The 14,635-nt window shown below is 44.0% G+C and overlaps 1 protein-coding gene across 5 annotated transcripts in view; it reads left to right on the top strand.

Annotated features, from left to right (window-relative positions):
* The window catches only part of LOC112248451 (phospholipid-transporting ATPase IF), a 60,322-nt gene that overhangs the window by 33,044 nt on the left and 12,643 nt on the right, over positions 1 to 14,635 (top strand). For all 5 annotated transcript variants that reach the window (XM_024417485.2, XM_024417504.2, XM_024417494.2 and 2 more), the window contains exons 12-21: positions 1,927 to 2,124; positions 2,226 to 2,384; positions 2,621 to 2,799; positions 3,097 to 3,165; positions 3,272 to 3,345; positions 3,546 to 3,649; positions 4,050 to 4,231; positions 11,555 to 11,758; positions 12,950 to 13,103; positions 14,229 to 14,331. In XM_024417485.2, coding sequence (XP_024273253.1) covers positions 1,927 to 2,124; positions 2,226 to 2,384; positions 2,621 to 2,799; positions 3,097 to 3,165; positions 3,272 to 3,345; positions 3,546 to 3,649; positions 4,050 to 4,231; positions 11,555 to 11,758; positions 12,950 to 13,103; positions 14,229 to 14,331 — 1,426 coding nt within the window. The remainder of the gene's footprint in view (positions 1 to 1,926; positions 2,125 to 2,225; positions 2,385 to 2,620; positions 2,800 to 3,096; positions 3,166 to 3,271; positions 3,346 to 3,545; positions 3,650 to 4,049; positions 4,232 to 11,554; positions 11,759 to 12,949; positions 13,104 to 14,228; positions 14,332 to 14,635) is intronic.

The raw sequence follows: 14,635 nt of genomic DNA, 5'->3' as shown, positions 1-14,635 counted from the left end.
CTTTTGTACCTGTTTCCTCCAGCATCTTCACAAGGTCCTTTGCTGTTGTTCTGGGATTGATTTGCACTTTTTGCACCAAAGTACGTTCATATCTAGGAGACAGAATGCGTCTCCTTCCTGAGCGGTATGACGGCTGCGTGGTCGCATGGTGTTTATACTTGCGTACTATTGTTTGTACAGATGAACGTGGTACCTTCAGGTGTTTGGAAATTGCTCTCAAGGATGAACCAGACTTGTGGAGGTCTACAATTTTTTGCTTTCTTGATTTCCTCATGATGTCAAGCAAAGAGGCACTGAGTTTGAAGGTAGACCTTGAAATACATCCACAGGTACACCTCCAATTGACTCAAATGATGTCAATTAGCCTAATTTTCTGGAATTTTCCAAGCTGTTTAAAGGCAGAGTCAACTCAGTGTATGTAAAGTTCTGACCCACTGGAATTGTGATACAGTGAAATAATCTGTCTGTAAACAATTGTTGGAAAAATGACTTGTGTCATGCACAAAGTAGATGTCCTAACCGACTTGCCGAAACTATAATTTGTTAACAAGAAATTTGTGGAGTGGTTGAAAAACTAGTTTTAATGACTCCAACCTAAGTGTATGTAAGTGTGTGTGTGTGTGTGTGTGTGTGTGTGTGTGTGTGCACTACCATTCCAAAGATTGGGGTCACTTAGAAATGTCCTTGTTTTTGAAAGAAAAGCACATTTTCTGGCTATTAAAATAACATCAAATTGATCAGACATACAGTGTAGACTTTGTTAATTTTGTAAATTACTATTGTAGCTGGAAATGACAGATTTCTTTTTTGAATGGAATACCTACATAGGTGTACAGAGTCCCATTATCAGCAACCATCACTCCTGTGTTCCAATGACACGTTGTGTTATCTAATCCAAGTTTATAAATTTAAAAGGCTAATTGATCATTAGAAAGCACTTTTGCAATTATGTTAGCATAGCTGTAAACTGTTCTGATTTAAAGAAACAATAAAACTAGCCTTCTTTAGACTAGTTGAGTATCTGGATCATCAGCATTTGTGGGTTTGATTATAGGCTCAAAATGGTTAGAAACAAAGAGTTTCTTCTGAAACTCGTCAGTCTATTCTTGTTCTGAGAAATGAAGGCAATTCCATGCGAGAAATTTCCAAGAAACTGAAGATCTCGTACAATGCTGTGTACTTCTCACTTCAAAGAACAGCGCAAACTGGCTCTAACCAGAATAGAAAGAGGAGTGGGATGCCCTGGTGCACAACTGAGCAGGAGGACAAGTACATTAATGTCTAGTGTGAGAAACAGACGCCTCACAAGTCCTCATCTGGCAGCTTCATGAAATAGTACCCGCAAAAACACCAGTCTCAACGTCAATAGTGAAGAGGCGACTCCGGGATGCTGGCCTTCTTGCTCAGTTGTGCACCGGGGGCTCCCATTCTTTCTATTCTGGTTAGGGCCAGTTTGTGCTGCTCTGTTTAAAAAAAAAAGTATATCCCATATTAGCGCAAAAACTCTCCCTGTTACAACTTCTGCTTGCAGACACACATGGGCTCTGGTATTTGCAATAATTTTCCTTATTCACTCACTTTTCTCATCAAACTTTCCTAATCACACAAAACACACAGGCACCCCATCTTCAAACACTCCCGCACTGCCCCCACATATACACCCGTACATACCCACATACTGTGCCTTCTATGTCCTCTCTTTGAATTGTTTTTATTTCTGCCTTGTTGATTCCTGCCTCATTTCGGGCTTTGAGTACTTTTGTTTTCCAGTTCCTTGTATTTGGGGATTTATTTTATTTTATGAATTGTCTTTTATGTTTATAAATAAAAAATAGAATAGAAATGATTTTACATCAGTCTTAACTTCAATACAGTATACTATTATTTCCTCGTTGTATTATTTTCCACCCACTTCCTTGTTGACAGATCCTGAAGTTCATCTCTGATTTCCTGGCGTTTCTGGTCCTGTACAACTTTATCATCCCCATCTCACTCTACGTCACTGTGGAGATGCAGAAATTCCTGGGCTCGTTTTTCATTGGCTGGGACTTGGACCTCTATCATGAGGAGAGCGACCAGATGGCTCAGGTCAACACGTCTGACCTCAACGAGGAGCTGGGACAGGTCTGGACATAAAGCACTTCACTACTGTTTATGGCGCCCCATGCTCAACGTCATCGCAGAGTTTGTGTGTTATGATCAGCCACTGTGTGTGTGTGTTCTAGGTGGAATACGTGTTTACGGATAAAACCGGCACCCTGACGGAGAATGAGATGCTGTTCCGTGAATGTTCAATCAATGGTATCAAATACCAGGAAATCAATGGAAAGCTTGTACACGAGGGGATGACGGATGACTCGCCTGACGGATCTGTGCCTCCTCTAGTAAACACCATTAAAACCTTTCATATCGCCCAATTGACTTGCAATACGTTATTTATCCATGTGTTGTCTGTGCATTCATTAAATATACATGCTTAGGTCTGCATTTCCAATCATATGTTAAACAATTATTAATTGACTGTCCTCATGGATTTGGACCCTCGCACTGGTTTGATGACTCTAAGTACTTTTCTCATGTCTGTCTCTCTTTCGCTCTCCGTCTGTCTGCCACCTCTCAGAGTCGGGAGGAGTTGCTGTTCCTGAAGGCAGTATCGCTGTGCCACACAGTGCAGATCAGCTACGAACAGCCAGGTGACGGCCCGGGGAACCCCTTCCCCAACGCTAATGGCTTCTCCTCCCAGATGGAGTACTATGCCTCCTCGCCAGATGAGAAAGCACTGGTGGAAGCCACTAAAAGGTACCCAGGAGGATAGCTGTCATGTTTCGCTGTTCAACCCATTTGTACTGTTGTTGGTAAATCAAATTCATATAAATATATATATAGCTATATGACCAATGCTGGTCACACAGGTCTTTATGGACATACAAGCACTCAGACAAATGAACATTTATTGAGACAAATAGTTTGAGGTTCACCACATTCCAGACCACAGTCTGCGTATTACAGTTATGGTCATGGGTTATGTATGGGCGACCAGTCTGCATGTTACAGTATTTATGGTCAGCAATGTCACATGAAACAATTGAATTGCAGGATGGGGGTAACCTTTATTGGTAGCCATGGAGAAGTTATGGAAATAAAAACATTTGGAAAGTCAGAAAAGTAAGTATAATTTTCTATGGTTAAAAAGACGGACATTTAATGTCCATGATAAACCTGTACTGTGCATAGAAAGTGATGTAAATCCTATTATTCCCTTGTCCCACAGGTATAAACTACTCCATGTACTAGAGTTTGATGCAACCCGAAGGAGAATGAGTGTCATATTACAGACACCCTCAGGTACACTGATTTCTCTCCATATTAAACAAATGGCTCATTCATAAACATTGTATTAGGATTGAATTACATTATGTAACCCACCTTTGATTTGGTCCTGCTACATTGTTCAGTTCATTTCCCTAACTGTTACTGCTACCCTGTATTTCATATCTGGCCCACACTCACTATGACAATGCAATATATTTTATCTATTGCTGTAGGGGGGAAAGTACTATTTACAAAGGGAGCTGAGTCCGCCGTTCTTCCCTTTACTAAAAGTGGAGAAATTGACAAAACAAGAGTACATGTAGATGAATTTGCCTTGGTGAGTATACCACATCACATTAGACAAGGCACTATTTCCAGCCCTTATGTACAGCAGATTTCTGCTATGATGAATGCCATCTTTTATTGTCTGTGCTGAAGAGCACCAGTGCAGCTGGGTCGCCTCCTGTCTTTTTTTCCATGCGAGGGCTTTCGTGGCTGATTGTTGACTCTTAAAATAAAACATGTTTTTTATTTTTATTTATTTACAGCAGTGTAAATATTACTTGTGGTCCTTTTCCCCCCAGAAAATCAATAAATCCTGCAACTTAACATATAATTTATCCAGACATCAGGATCTACAGAGATTTGTTTTTGATTTGTGATTGGCTGGTGAGTGTTCATTTGATATAAAGCCAGTCCCTGTCAGCTACTCGTTTCTCTTTCTTCCCCTTCTTCAGAAGGGCTTGCGGACGTTGGTGGTGGCCTGCAGACACTTCAATGTGGAGGAGTATGAGGAGGTGGACCGGCAGCTTCACGAGGCCCGCGCGGCCCTGCAGCAGAGAGAGGAGAGGCTGGCCGAGGTCTTCAGCTTCATAGAAAAGGACCTGGAGCTGTTGGGAGCGACCGGGGTGGAAGACAAGTATGTCAACAACACTGTTTGGTGTCTGTCTGGTCAAAGGTTAGCTCATTATGAGCACCAAGCAATGATATCAGAAAGGTCTCTGAATACTTTCTGAAGGCACTGTATATATACACTGTACTTCATGTTTTTGATTTAACCAACCTGGAAGACCAATCAATTTCAACTTTTTTTCTGAAGTAACTTCATGTTTCCGAGCTAGTTAGATATTAGTTTAGAAAGACTTGAAATTGGCCTGGGCGTTAACTAGCTGGCAAGCTAACAGCTAGCTGCTTTTCAAAAGTCCATAACTGGTTCATTTGACCCCCTCTCCAAATGTTTTTTTTTTTTACCAAACCATTTCTCAATGTTTATCAACATTACTGTAGCTCGCAAATGAATTTGATCATGCTTTACGACACACCTGATTTTATGCTGTTTTAGTCCAGACAACGTCGCCTTGTCACCTACAGTAGAACCTTTTGTCCTACCAGATCCACGATAAGGTTCTAGCTAGTGTATCCCTCCGGTTTATCAGATCCCAGGCTCCCGTGACGGTTATGATTATTTATTTACAAGTCAATTGCAATTAGCTTTTTGGTTTAGCCCCATCTGTACCTGATAGAGCAGATCTAGTGTCACGTGTGGAAGTAAGCTGTCTGGCAAGTAAGCAAGAGACTCATTGTGATGGAGACTAGAGCACATCCACAAATTCATTGGGGCAGTTCCATCCCATGGCGAATAGCTGGAAAAACAATTCAAGCATTGTTCACATGGCCTGTGTGCCCACGGAGGAGGAGCTGCTTCTGCTGGTAGTCATTGAGGGGCAGAGTAGTAAGTAACTAAACAGCTTGTTTTGAACAATGTATTTTTGAAACAGGAAAATGTACACATTTACCCCACTTTTATGAGCAGTTAAAATAGAATCCATGAATTACAAATATACTGTATGTATGTACGTACAGTATCAGTCAAAAGTTTGAACACCTACTCATTCAAGTGTTTTTATTTTATTTTTACTATATTGTAGAATAATACTGAAGACATCAATACATTCCTTGATGGATGTCCTTGAGTAGCTGGGCCCCTCAAGGACATTCAGAAACTTGTCCCAAAGCCACTCCTGCATTGTCTTGGCTGTGTGCTTAGGGTCGTTGTCCTGTTGGAAGGTGAACCATCGCCGCAGTCTGTGGTCCTGAGCGCTCTGGAGCAGGTTTTCATCAAGGAACTCTCTGCACTTTGCTCCGTTGATCTTTTCCTCGATCCTGACTACTCTCCCAGTCTCTGCTGCTGAAAAACATCCCTACAACATGATGCTGCCACCACCATGCTTCACTGTAGGGATGCTGCCAGGTTTCCTCCGGACGTGACACTTGGCATTCAGGCCAAAGAGTTCAATCTTGGTTTCATCAGAATCTTGCTTCTAATGGTCTGAGAGTCTTTAGGTGCCTTTTGGAAAACTTCAAGTGGGCTGTCATGTGCCTTTTACTGAGGAGTGACTTTTGTCTGGCAACTCTACCCTAAAGGCCCGATTTGATGGAGTGCTGCAGAGATGGTTGTCCTTCTTGAGCTCTGGAGCTCTGTCAGGGTGATCATCGGGTTCTTGGTCACCTCCCTGACCAAGGCTCTTCTCCCCCAATTACTCAGTTTGGCTGGGTGGCCAGCTCTAGAAAGAGTCTTGGTGGTTCCAAAATTCTTCCATTTAAGAATGATGGGGGCCACTGTGTTCTTGGGGACCTTCAATGCTGCAGAAATGTTTTGGTACCCATCCCTAGATCTGTGCCTCAACACAATCCTGTCTAGGAGCTCTACGGACAATTACCTCGACCTGGCTTGGTTTTTGCTCTGACATACACTGTCAACTGTGGGACCTTCTATTAGACAGGTGTGTGCCTTTCCAAATAATGTCCAATCAATTGAATTTACCACAGGTAGACTCCAATCAAGTTGTAGAAACATCTCAAGGATGATCAATGGAAACAGGATGCACATGAGCTCAATTTCGAGTATAATAGCAAAGGGTCTGAATATTTATAAAAATAAGATATCTGTTTTTGTATTTAATAGATTTGCAAACATAAAAAAAACAGTTTTCGCTTTGTCATTGAGGTATTGTGTGAAGACACACCTGTTGCTGACACTTCGAGCACACAGCCATAGACAAACATTTGCTGTAGAATGGCCTTACTGAAGAGCTCAGTGACTTTCAATGTGGCACCGTAATAGGATGAGACCTTTCGAACAAGTCAGTTCGTCAAATTTCTGCCATGCTAGAGCTGACCGGGTCAACTAAGTGCTGTTATTGTGAAGTTGAAACGTCTAGGAACAACAACTGCTCAGCTGCGAAGTGGTAGGCCACACAAGCTCACAGAACGAGACCGCTGAAGTGCATAGCGCATAAAAATCGCATGTCCTCGGTTGCAACACTCCGCAGCTTCATGAAATGTGTTTTAAAGTTGGGACCAACTCCATGTTAATGCCCATAATTTGGGAATGAGATGTTTGAGGAGCAGGTGTCCACATACTTTTGGTCATGTAATGTACCTGTAGCACTCCAGGACCAGGATTGCCTACCTATGTGGTAGGCCTATCGACACCCAAAAAAATGCTGGTGGGAATGGGCTTCCATAGTTTTATGTGGCTCAATGCAACCAGCAGGCGGCAGCGACTGTTACAATTTTAGTATTTAACAGGCTGTTACTGCAATTTTAGCTGTTTCAAAAACATTGCTCTGGTATTACCATTTATACTGTAGGAGTGTTGAGCTCAATGAGACAATTCTGTTTGGAGCCTGAACGATATATCAGTTCACCAACATTATCTGCTGATAGTGGCTATTTACTGCTATAACGGTATCGGCCAATAATTCCACCGATATTCAATAAATAGTATGGAGGAAAAAAAGCAATCTCATGCTTATCTGAATGAACACTTCTCATGATATCATTAATTTCACAATGTAAGAAATCAACATTTGAAGCATATTTCTTGGACTATTAGATACAGTGAGATCCAAAGGTATTGGATCAGTGACACAAACAGCAAATACATCCAACTAATGTGTACAAGATTGATGTAGTCATTGCGTGCAATGAATATGGGACCAAATACTCAACTTTTTACTACTTTAATACACAAGTGAATTTGTCCCAATACTTTTGATCCCTTGACGGACACACACACACACACTATGTACAAAAAATGCTGTAATTTCTAAACTGTTCACCTGATATGGATGACAATACCTTACAATTAAAGCTGACATTCTGCACTTTAACCTCCATAGTCATTGTAGAATTTAAAATCCAAAGTGCTGGATTACAGAGGCTAAAACAAAATTCACCGTCTCAATACTTTTGGAGCTCACTGTGTATCGGTTTCGGTACATTTTGTGCCCCCAAGGATCTGTATCGGACCCCAAAAAACATTGGTCTGGCTCTTTCTGTTTGCACTGCTCTGCTCGGAGGGGGGCAACTGTCAGGTGAGTGTGATGCGCGACGTGCTAATTTAGCAGCTTTACACAGCAGTATTGTCTCTCAAGAATTGATCTCTCTAAAATGTCCCTTTGCTATCGTCAATGTGAAAAGGGTCTTGAGGCTCAGCCATTGTTAAGATGGCACTAGTGGCAGATCGCTTCCTCCTCTGTTCCTTGTCAACAGCACGTTGTGACTCACTAGCACCGTGCAGCAGCCTCCCTGTGTAGGGGGTCGAGGGCTCAGCCCTCCTGGGTCTAATGCACTTAGCCACTTAAAACATGACTCATGCCTTTCTACATGCAGCCCTGCCTAGTGTGCTGCTGCTGAGCACAAAGGCATTGCAAGCATACTGCTGGAAGGGAGAGGGTGTCAATATTTAGGGATATTGGCTCTTTAAAATGATGTTAGAGGGGCTTCAAGGCAAGCCTTTACAAAGGCTCAGGATCCAACATTGTAGCTCGTTTTTGCGATTGTGTTGAGGGGGCCGTCGCAATGAAATGTAATGGGACGTATCCATGCTCCATTAGAACAATTATGTAACAAGGGCTCACTTGCCTTTAGCTGCCTCTGGGTTAGATTTGCATGCATCTTAAAATGACGATCCACATCTACGCTGATTGCTACATGTATTATATAGAATAACTCAGACTTGTCTGGTGTAGCTCCATGTCATTCACACATACTGAACAGAGTGGCAGTGGAGATACTAAAGCAGAGGCAGTCTGGATTTGATCATTGGTCAGTGAGTGGCAGTCCGGGAGAGACTTTCTGTTGGCATTTGTGTGTGTACGCTTGCTCTGCAGTGAGATGCAGACAGCCCACACCATCATATTCTCTCTCCCTCCCTCCTCCAGTAGTAATGGTACTTAGAGGATGCTGCTCTGTTCACCCCCAAAAGTCTTCAAAGGAACAAGCCTCTATATGATTAATCTTAAGCACCCACTCTTTAAATCAAATGTATTTATATAGCCCTTTGTACATCAGCTGATATCAGACAGACAGACAGACAGACAGACAGACAGACAGAACAGAACAGACAGACAGACAGACAGGCAGGGCAGGCAGGCAGGCAGGCAGGCAGGCAGGCAGGCAGGCAGGCAGGCAGGCAGGCAGGCAGGCAGGCAGGCAGGCAGGCAGGCAGGCAGGCAGGCAGGCAGGCAGGCAGGCAGGCAGGCAGGCAGGCAGGCAGGCAGGCAGGCAGGCAGGCAGGCAGGCAGGCAGGCAGGCAGGCAGGCAGGCAGGCAGGCAGGCAGGCAGGCAGGCAGGCAGGCAGGCAGGCAGGCAGGCAGGCAGGCAGGCAGGCAGGCAGGCAGGCAGGCAGGCAGGCAGGCAGGCAGGCAGGCAGGCAGGCAGGCAGGCAGGCAGGCAGGCAGGCAGGCAGGCAGGCAGGCAGGCAGGCAGGCAGGCAGGCAGGCAGGCAGGCAGGCAGGCAGGCAGGCAGGCAGGCAGGCAGGCAGGCAGGCAGGCAGGCAGGCAGGCAGGCAGGCAGGCAGGCAGGCAGGCAGGCAGGCAGGCAGGCAGGCAGGCAGGCAGGCAGGCAGGCAGGCAGGCAGGCAGGCAGGCAGGCAGGCAGGCAGGCAGGCAGGCAGGCAGGCAGGCAGGCAGGCAGGCAGGCAGGCAGGCAGGCAGGCAGGCAGGCAGGCAGGCAGGCAGGCAGGCAGGCAGGCAGGCAGGCAGGCAGGCAGGCAGGCAGGCAGGCAGGCAGGCAGGCAGGCAGGCAGGCAGGCAGGCAGGCAGGCAGGCAGGCAGGCAGGCAGGCAGGCAGGCAGGCAGGCAGGCAGGCAGGCAGGCAGGCAGGCAGGCAGGCAGGCAGGCAGGCAGGCAGGCAGGCAGGCAGGCAGGCAGGCAGGCAGGCAGGCAGGCAGGCAGGCAGGCAGGCAGGCAGGCAGGCAGGCAGGCAGGCAGGCAGGCAGGCAGGCAGGCAGGCAGGCAGGCAGGCAGGCAGGCAGGCAGGCAGGCAGGCAGGCAGGCAGGCAGGCAGGCAGGCAGGCAGGCAGGCAGGCAGGCAGGCAGGCAGGCAGGCAGGCAGGCATTACTAAAATAATGTCAAACTTAAATAAAAATGGCAAGTATCAAATAGTCGCCTGTCCCTTTTTTAACATCTGGGCATCGGCATACATTTCAGCAAATAACCACCTGTTTCATATAAACGTCTGGTCTAAATTTATTGGTTAGGAGTGAACTTCATCTAGATGGTGCAAAAGAAGAGCGATGGATTTTTTTATTATAATGTTTATACTGGTCACAATTTAAGTTTGGTAGCAAAAGCTGTGTGGATGAAGGAAATGGCTCAATAGAAGCCTCTAAGTGATTGAAGCAAATAAATGCCCAGGCTATTAATTGAAGTTCTACGGTATACCCATTGTAGTGCTGAGCGATTAGTGCTTTTTGAGGTCGGTTTCAGTTTCGGTTCGATTATAAAAAATTTAAAAAAGAATCACAGATTTCGGTTTTAGATTTTTTTTAAAGTCTACATTAAATGCATAGAAGGTGCTCTTTGGTAAAAGGGGTATATTGGTCATCAAAAAGAAAGGAGGACCAAGGCACTCTTCATACAACTCATTAAAATGCCTTTAGTATGGCATGTTCAATAGAAACAAAGTTTTTAAAACCCAACGCGTTTCAGCTGCATGGCCTTCGTCAGGGAGTACAAAAACAAACAAAAACTTTGTTTCTATTGAACATGCCATACTAATAAAGGCATTTTAATCAATTATATGAAGAGTGCCTTGGTCCTCCTTTCTTTTTGATGACGAAATAATAAACTATTTTGGTTGTGTGTGTGTGTGTATATACCTTGTTTTTTATTTGATGACTATTATTTTTTATTCCTTAAAGTCATCATCTCATCTCTGCTCAGGCAGTAGCAGCCAGCCAGACGTTATTTCTGTGCTCCCAATATTGTACCGTCTTTAGCCTAGCCTATTCAGCTAGGCTAACCTGCCTAAAGTATGCTGCAGAGCTGTCTGATGAAATCCTTTTACTAGTTCTTCAAAGTAGATAAGTCATACTTTCACAAACGGTCTCTATCCCTCTCTCATTACTGTGTACATTCTTCTCTCATGCAGTATGTGTATCTAACCTAACATAGGAGGCGTAAGTGTATCCATCTCTGAGGCGGAAAGAGCAGGCACAATGGATGATGGTCATTGTCATTAATTGCCATGTTTCTGCACTGAACTAAGAATATTTGAATATTTGCTTAATGAAAACTACAAGTCCCTTCACCCCATCAGCCCACATAGTACTTGACTTGATTTCTCTCGTGAATAGTTTGATTTCGCTCCAGAGAAGCGGCACATTGGGCTCACAAAAAAAAAAAAATGTTGGTTAATCGCTCAACTCATAAATGCCTCATGAACTTAGTTCAACTGTCGAACCCAAAATATAAGCTTGTTTTTCTGCAATGTTTATCAACATATGTAAATTAACTGTATAGCCTCAACAGGCTTAACTATAATTGTTACATATTGGACAGAGCTATGGATGCTAGGACTGACGAGGCATTTGAGTGGTTACATTTCTCCAGCCTCATCCCTCAGATGTTTATCAAAACAGAGGCGGGGAGCCTGCTTTGTTATTGTTTCGACTGTGGATTGGACCTTTTTTAAAGCTAATCAGATAGGTTAAAGGTGAAATCAATCATTTGTTTGGTAGCGGGATAAAACATTTGAAGCTGAAAGAAAGACACACACATAGCTAACATTATTCCTTTTTCTGCAATCATTGTGCAGTGCACTTGTACAGAGCCTCCCCCTAGTCTTACCGGGGTGATTCTGTTTACTGGAAATGAACCCACCTCTGGGTCTACCTTTTAGTTCTTCATATGGCATGGAGGCTAACGTGCTGTGTGTGTCTGTGTCCCCAGGCTGCAGGAAAAGGTCCAGGAGACCATCGAGTCGCTTCGTCTGGCTGGGATCAAAGTGTGGGTGCTGACCGGGGACAAGCACGAGACGGCGGTCAGTGTCAGCCTGTCCTGCGGCCACTTTCACCGCACCATGAACATCCTGGAGCTGGTGCAGCAGAAGTCTGACAACGAGTGTGCCGAGCAGCTCAGACAACTGGCCAGGAGGTAGGACACTGTCACTAACATCTACCACCATGTCTCCCCATGCCATTAACATCAGACACTCACCATGTCTGTTGTCCATGTTGTGTTTCTCTGGGTTAACTAGTCTACAAGCCCTCATCAGCATGTTAATGTATTCAGGGTAATATACAGGTCTGGGTGCAATAAAGAACTATAGAAGGCAGAGTTTAACTTCATATTTATCGTAATCAGTTATGAGTGTTAAGGACAGTGCTCCAATTAAGAGAATCACTGTGTAGCCTAGCCAAGAATTCTAACCTCCCCGATGGAGTTGAGTGGCGAGGAGTGTAGTCTACGTCCGACTACATCGAGTCGGTATCAGTCGATACTTTAAAGAAATGTAATTCTTTCATGCGTAACTTGTACCTACGTTTGTCCTGTTTAGTTGCATTATTTTCTTTGGGTGCTGCAATCCATAGTTTATTTATAAACGTCATAGCCTCGGCACTCCACTCCATCGGGGATCGTGGAGTTGAGAATTCTGGGCTATGTGTAGCCTAAACATGTCAGGATGTTGCCAGAGCAGCTCTGGGAACCTTCTGTTGTTTATCACCACTGATATATAGAGATGTCTTCTTGCCCACGGATGCAGTCCTTTTTCCAATGGTCCTTGGCTTATTAATGGTGAAGGAGTCTTGTTTATGGTCCCCTGGGGGGATGGCGTCATTAGGCACGATGCATTGCAGATGACTCAGTCTGGAAACCAGGGAAGAGTACGGAACCTTTAAAAAAAAATGTCATTACATTTTTTTGTAGTCACGACACATCCTATATTCGTCGTGTGACAAAGTTTCGAAATGGTTATGAGAAATCAAGACAATTTAAGGTTTTTATTATACTCCATTTAAAATGAGTGGATTTATGTTGGGTGATGATGCATAATCATTCTAGTGTGAGATGCACTGTAGACTTGTGTGTGTGTGTGGTTTTACTATCCCGAGGGTGACCAGAAGGATAATAAAACAAGGAAAATTCAGACAATTGGGGACATTTCGGGAACTTTTTTAGGGTCAGGGAAAATAGGATTTTGAATGAGAATCAATCAATTTAATTTTGTCCCCACAAGGATAGTAAAACAAGTGTGTGTGTGTGGAGGACCTCCACGTTAGTGCTGTATAGTTATACCGGCTCTTTTATGTGTCCCTTTGTCTGTCTGCCTGTGTGTGTGTGTAGGATCAGAGAGGACCATGTGATCCAGCATGGCCTGGTGGTGGACGGGGCCAGCCTGTCTCTAGCACTGCGGGGGCACGAGAAGCTCTTCATGGAGGTGTGCAAGAACTGCTCTGCCGTGCTGTGCTGCCGCATGGCGCCCCTGCAGAAGGCCAAGGCAAGTCCCCTCCCTGTCACTACCAGCCTTTTAGGGCTTTCCTTTATGAAATAATCAGTCAACAGCGCCAATCTCATATTTCTCATGCCCTCAAGTATTTAAAACAAATGTATTGTTAATGTAAAGATATTTGCCTAAATAAATTGTCAATAATAATACATTAGTATAAATCATTTTGTAGTAATACATAACACCTGCTAGTAGAATTAACGTGATTGAAGTAGATGATTTATAATTACAACAGTGATCATTTACCGTATGTGTGCGCCTGGGTGAATCAGATTTTTTGGAGCAGCGCACACCTTTTGATGACACGATGTCGGTCCGTCTTTCCCAGACTCCCCCATCCACAAGGGGGCGATATAGTTTTTTTTTTTGTCTACTCATTTGTGGTGAATAAAACTAAGAGTGGTCTTCCCTTGCTAGTAGTAGCTAGTGGGAATTAGCCTAGCTAAAAACACAGCAAAACAACGACCCTTTTTAGATTCAATATGAAGTCATGAGATTTATAATTAAATAATGTGCCCTGGCAAATATTGTTGTACTTGCCAGTGTAACTTACAACATTATTGGAATTTGATATGCTGGTTCAATGTATTCTCTCCCATCAGCTAAAAATAGATGTCATCATATATTACGGAGAAAAGGTATGGCTACCAGTTGTTTTACTGTTTCACTTCTCAACAAATACATTTTTTGGGGGGATACTAATATTTGGTTCATTGTTTAAAGTTCCAAAACGTGATTTGTCGACGCAGCAACATAGGCAGAACTATGTTCTTCAAGGAACCACCCATTTTGTGACGCAAAACGACATTCAAGTACACTGTTGCGCTGTGTTTCCGTAGTTTGCACAAGGTCTGTAGACTCCTTTACAACTCACTTACAACAGTGCACTTACGTGACACTTACTGAAATTGTTCAGAAAAACTTCCTTAGATGGCTAGCTATTTCAGTTTTGTCTTTTGGTTTCTCAGACTTTTAAATTCGTGGTCATGGCTGTGGAGAGTAGAGTATCTGGCCAGTGCTGTGGTTTTATCTGCAGTAGCTGGTGTTACAGTAAAGGCTAATTGCCATGCTCCTGGTCTCATTTGGGCTGCTTCATGAGAATTCTGTGCTTGGCAGGTGGTGAGATTGCTGAAAACGTCTCCAGAGAAACCCATCACTTTAGCCATTGGGGATGGAGCCAATGATGTCAGCATGATTCAAGAGGCCCATGTTGGCATAGGTAAGTCCTCCACCCTAGAGGAAAAAGAAACGCACACCTATTTAGGCGAGGTGCTGGCTAGCGGAGTGGAAAACTTGAAAATAAAGGAGAGCTGCACATTAAGAGCTCAGATGCAAAAATTTTATGTCCAACGTTTCAACAGGCAAACTGTCTGCATCAGGGTATAATCACAAACACTGCAGGGTGACTTGTTTATATAGTGTCAAAAGACACACAGGTGTCGGCAATCATGGCCAAATATGGCCTAATATCATTGGTTAATTCTCAAATATTAAAATGACATAAAGAACATACAAAAAAACAA

This window comes from Oncorhynchus tshawytscha, linkage group LG01 (genome assembly GCF_018296145.1).
Source record: "Oncorhynchus tshawytscha isolate Ot180627B linkage group LG01, Otsh_v2.0, whole genome shotgun sequence".
Classification (NCBI taxonomy): Eukaryota; Metazoa; Chordata; class Actinopteri; order Salmoniformes; family Salmonidae; genus Oncorhynchus; species Oncorhynchus tshawytscha.
The sequence above is the reverse complement of the archived record's forward strand: the minus strand, read 5'-3'. Positions and strand labels throughout refer to the sequence as shown.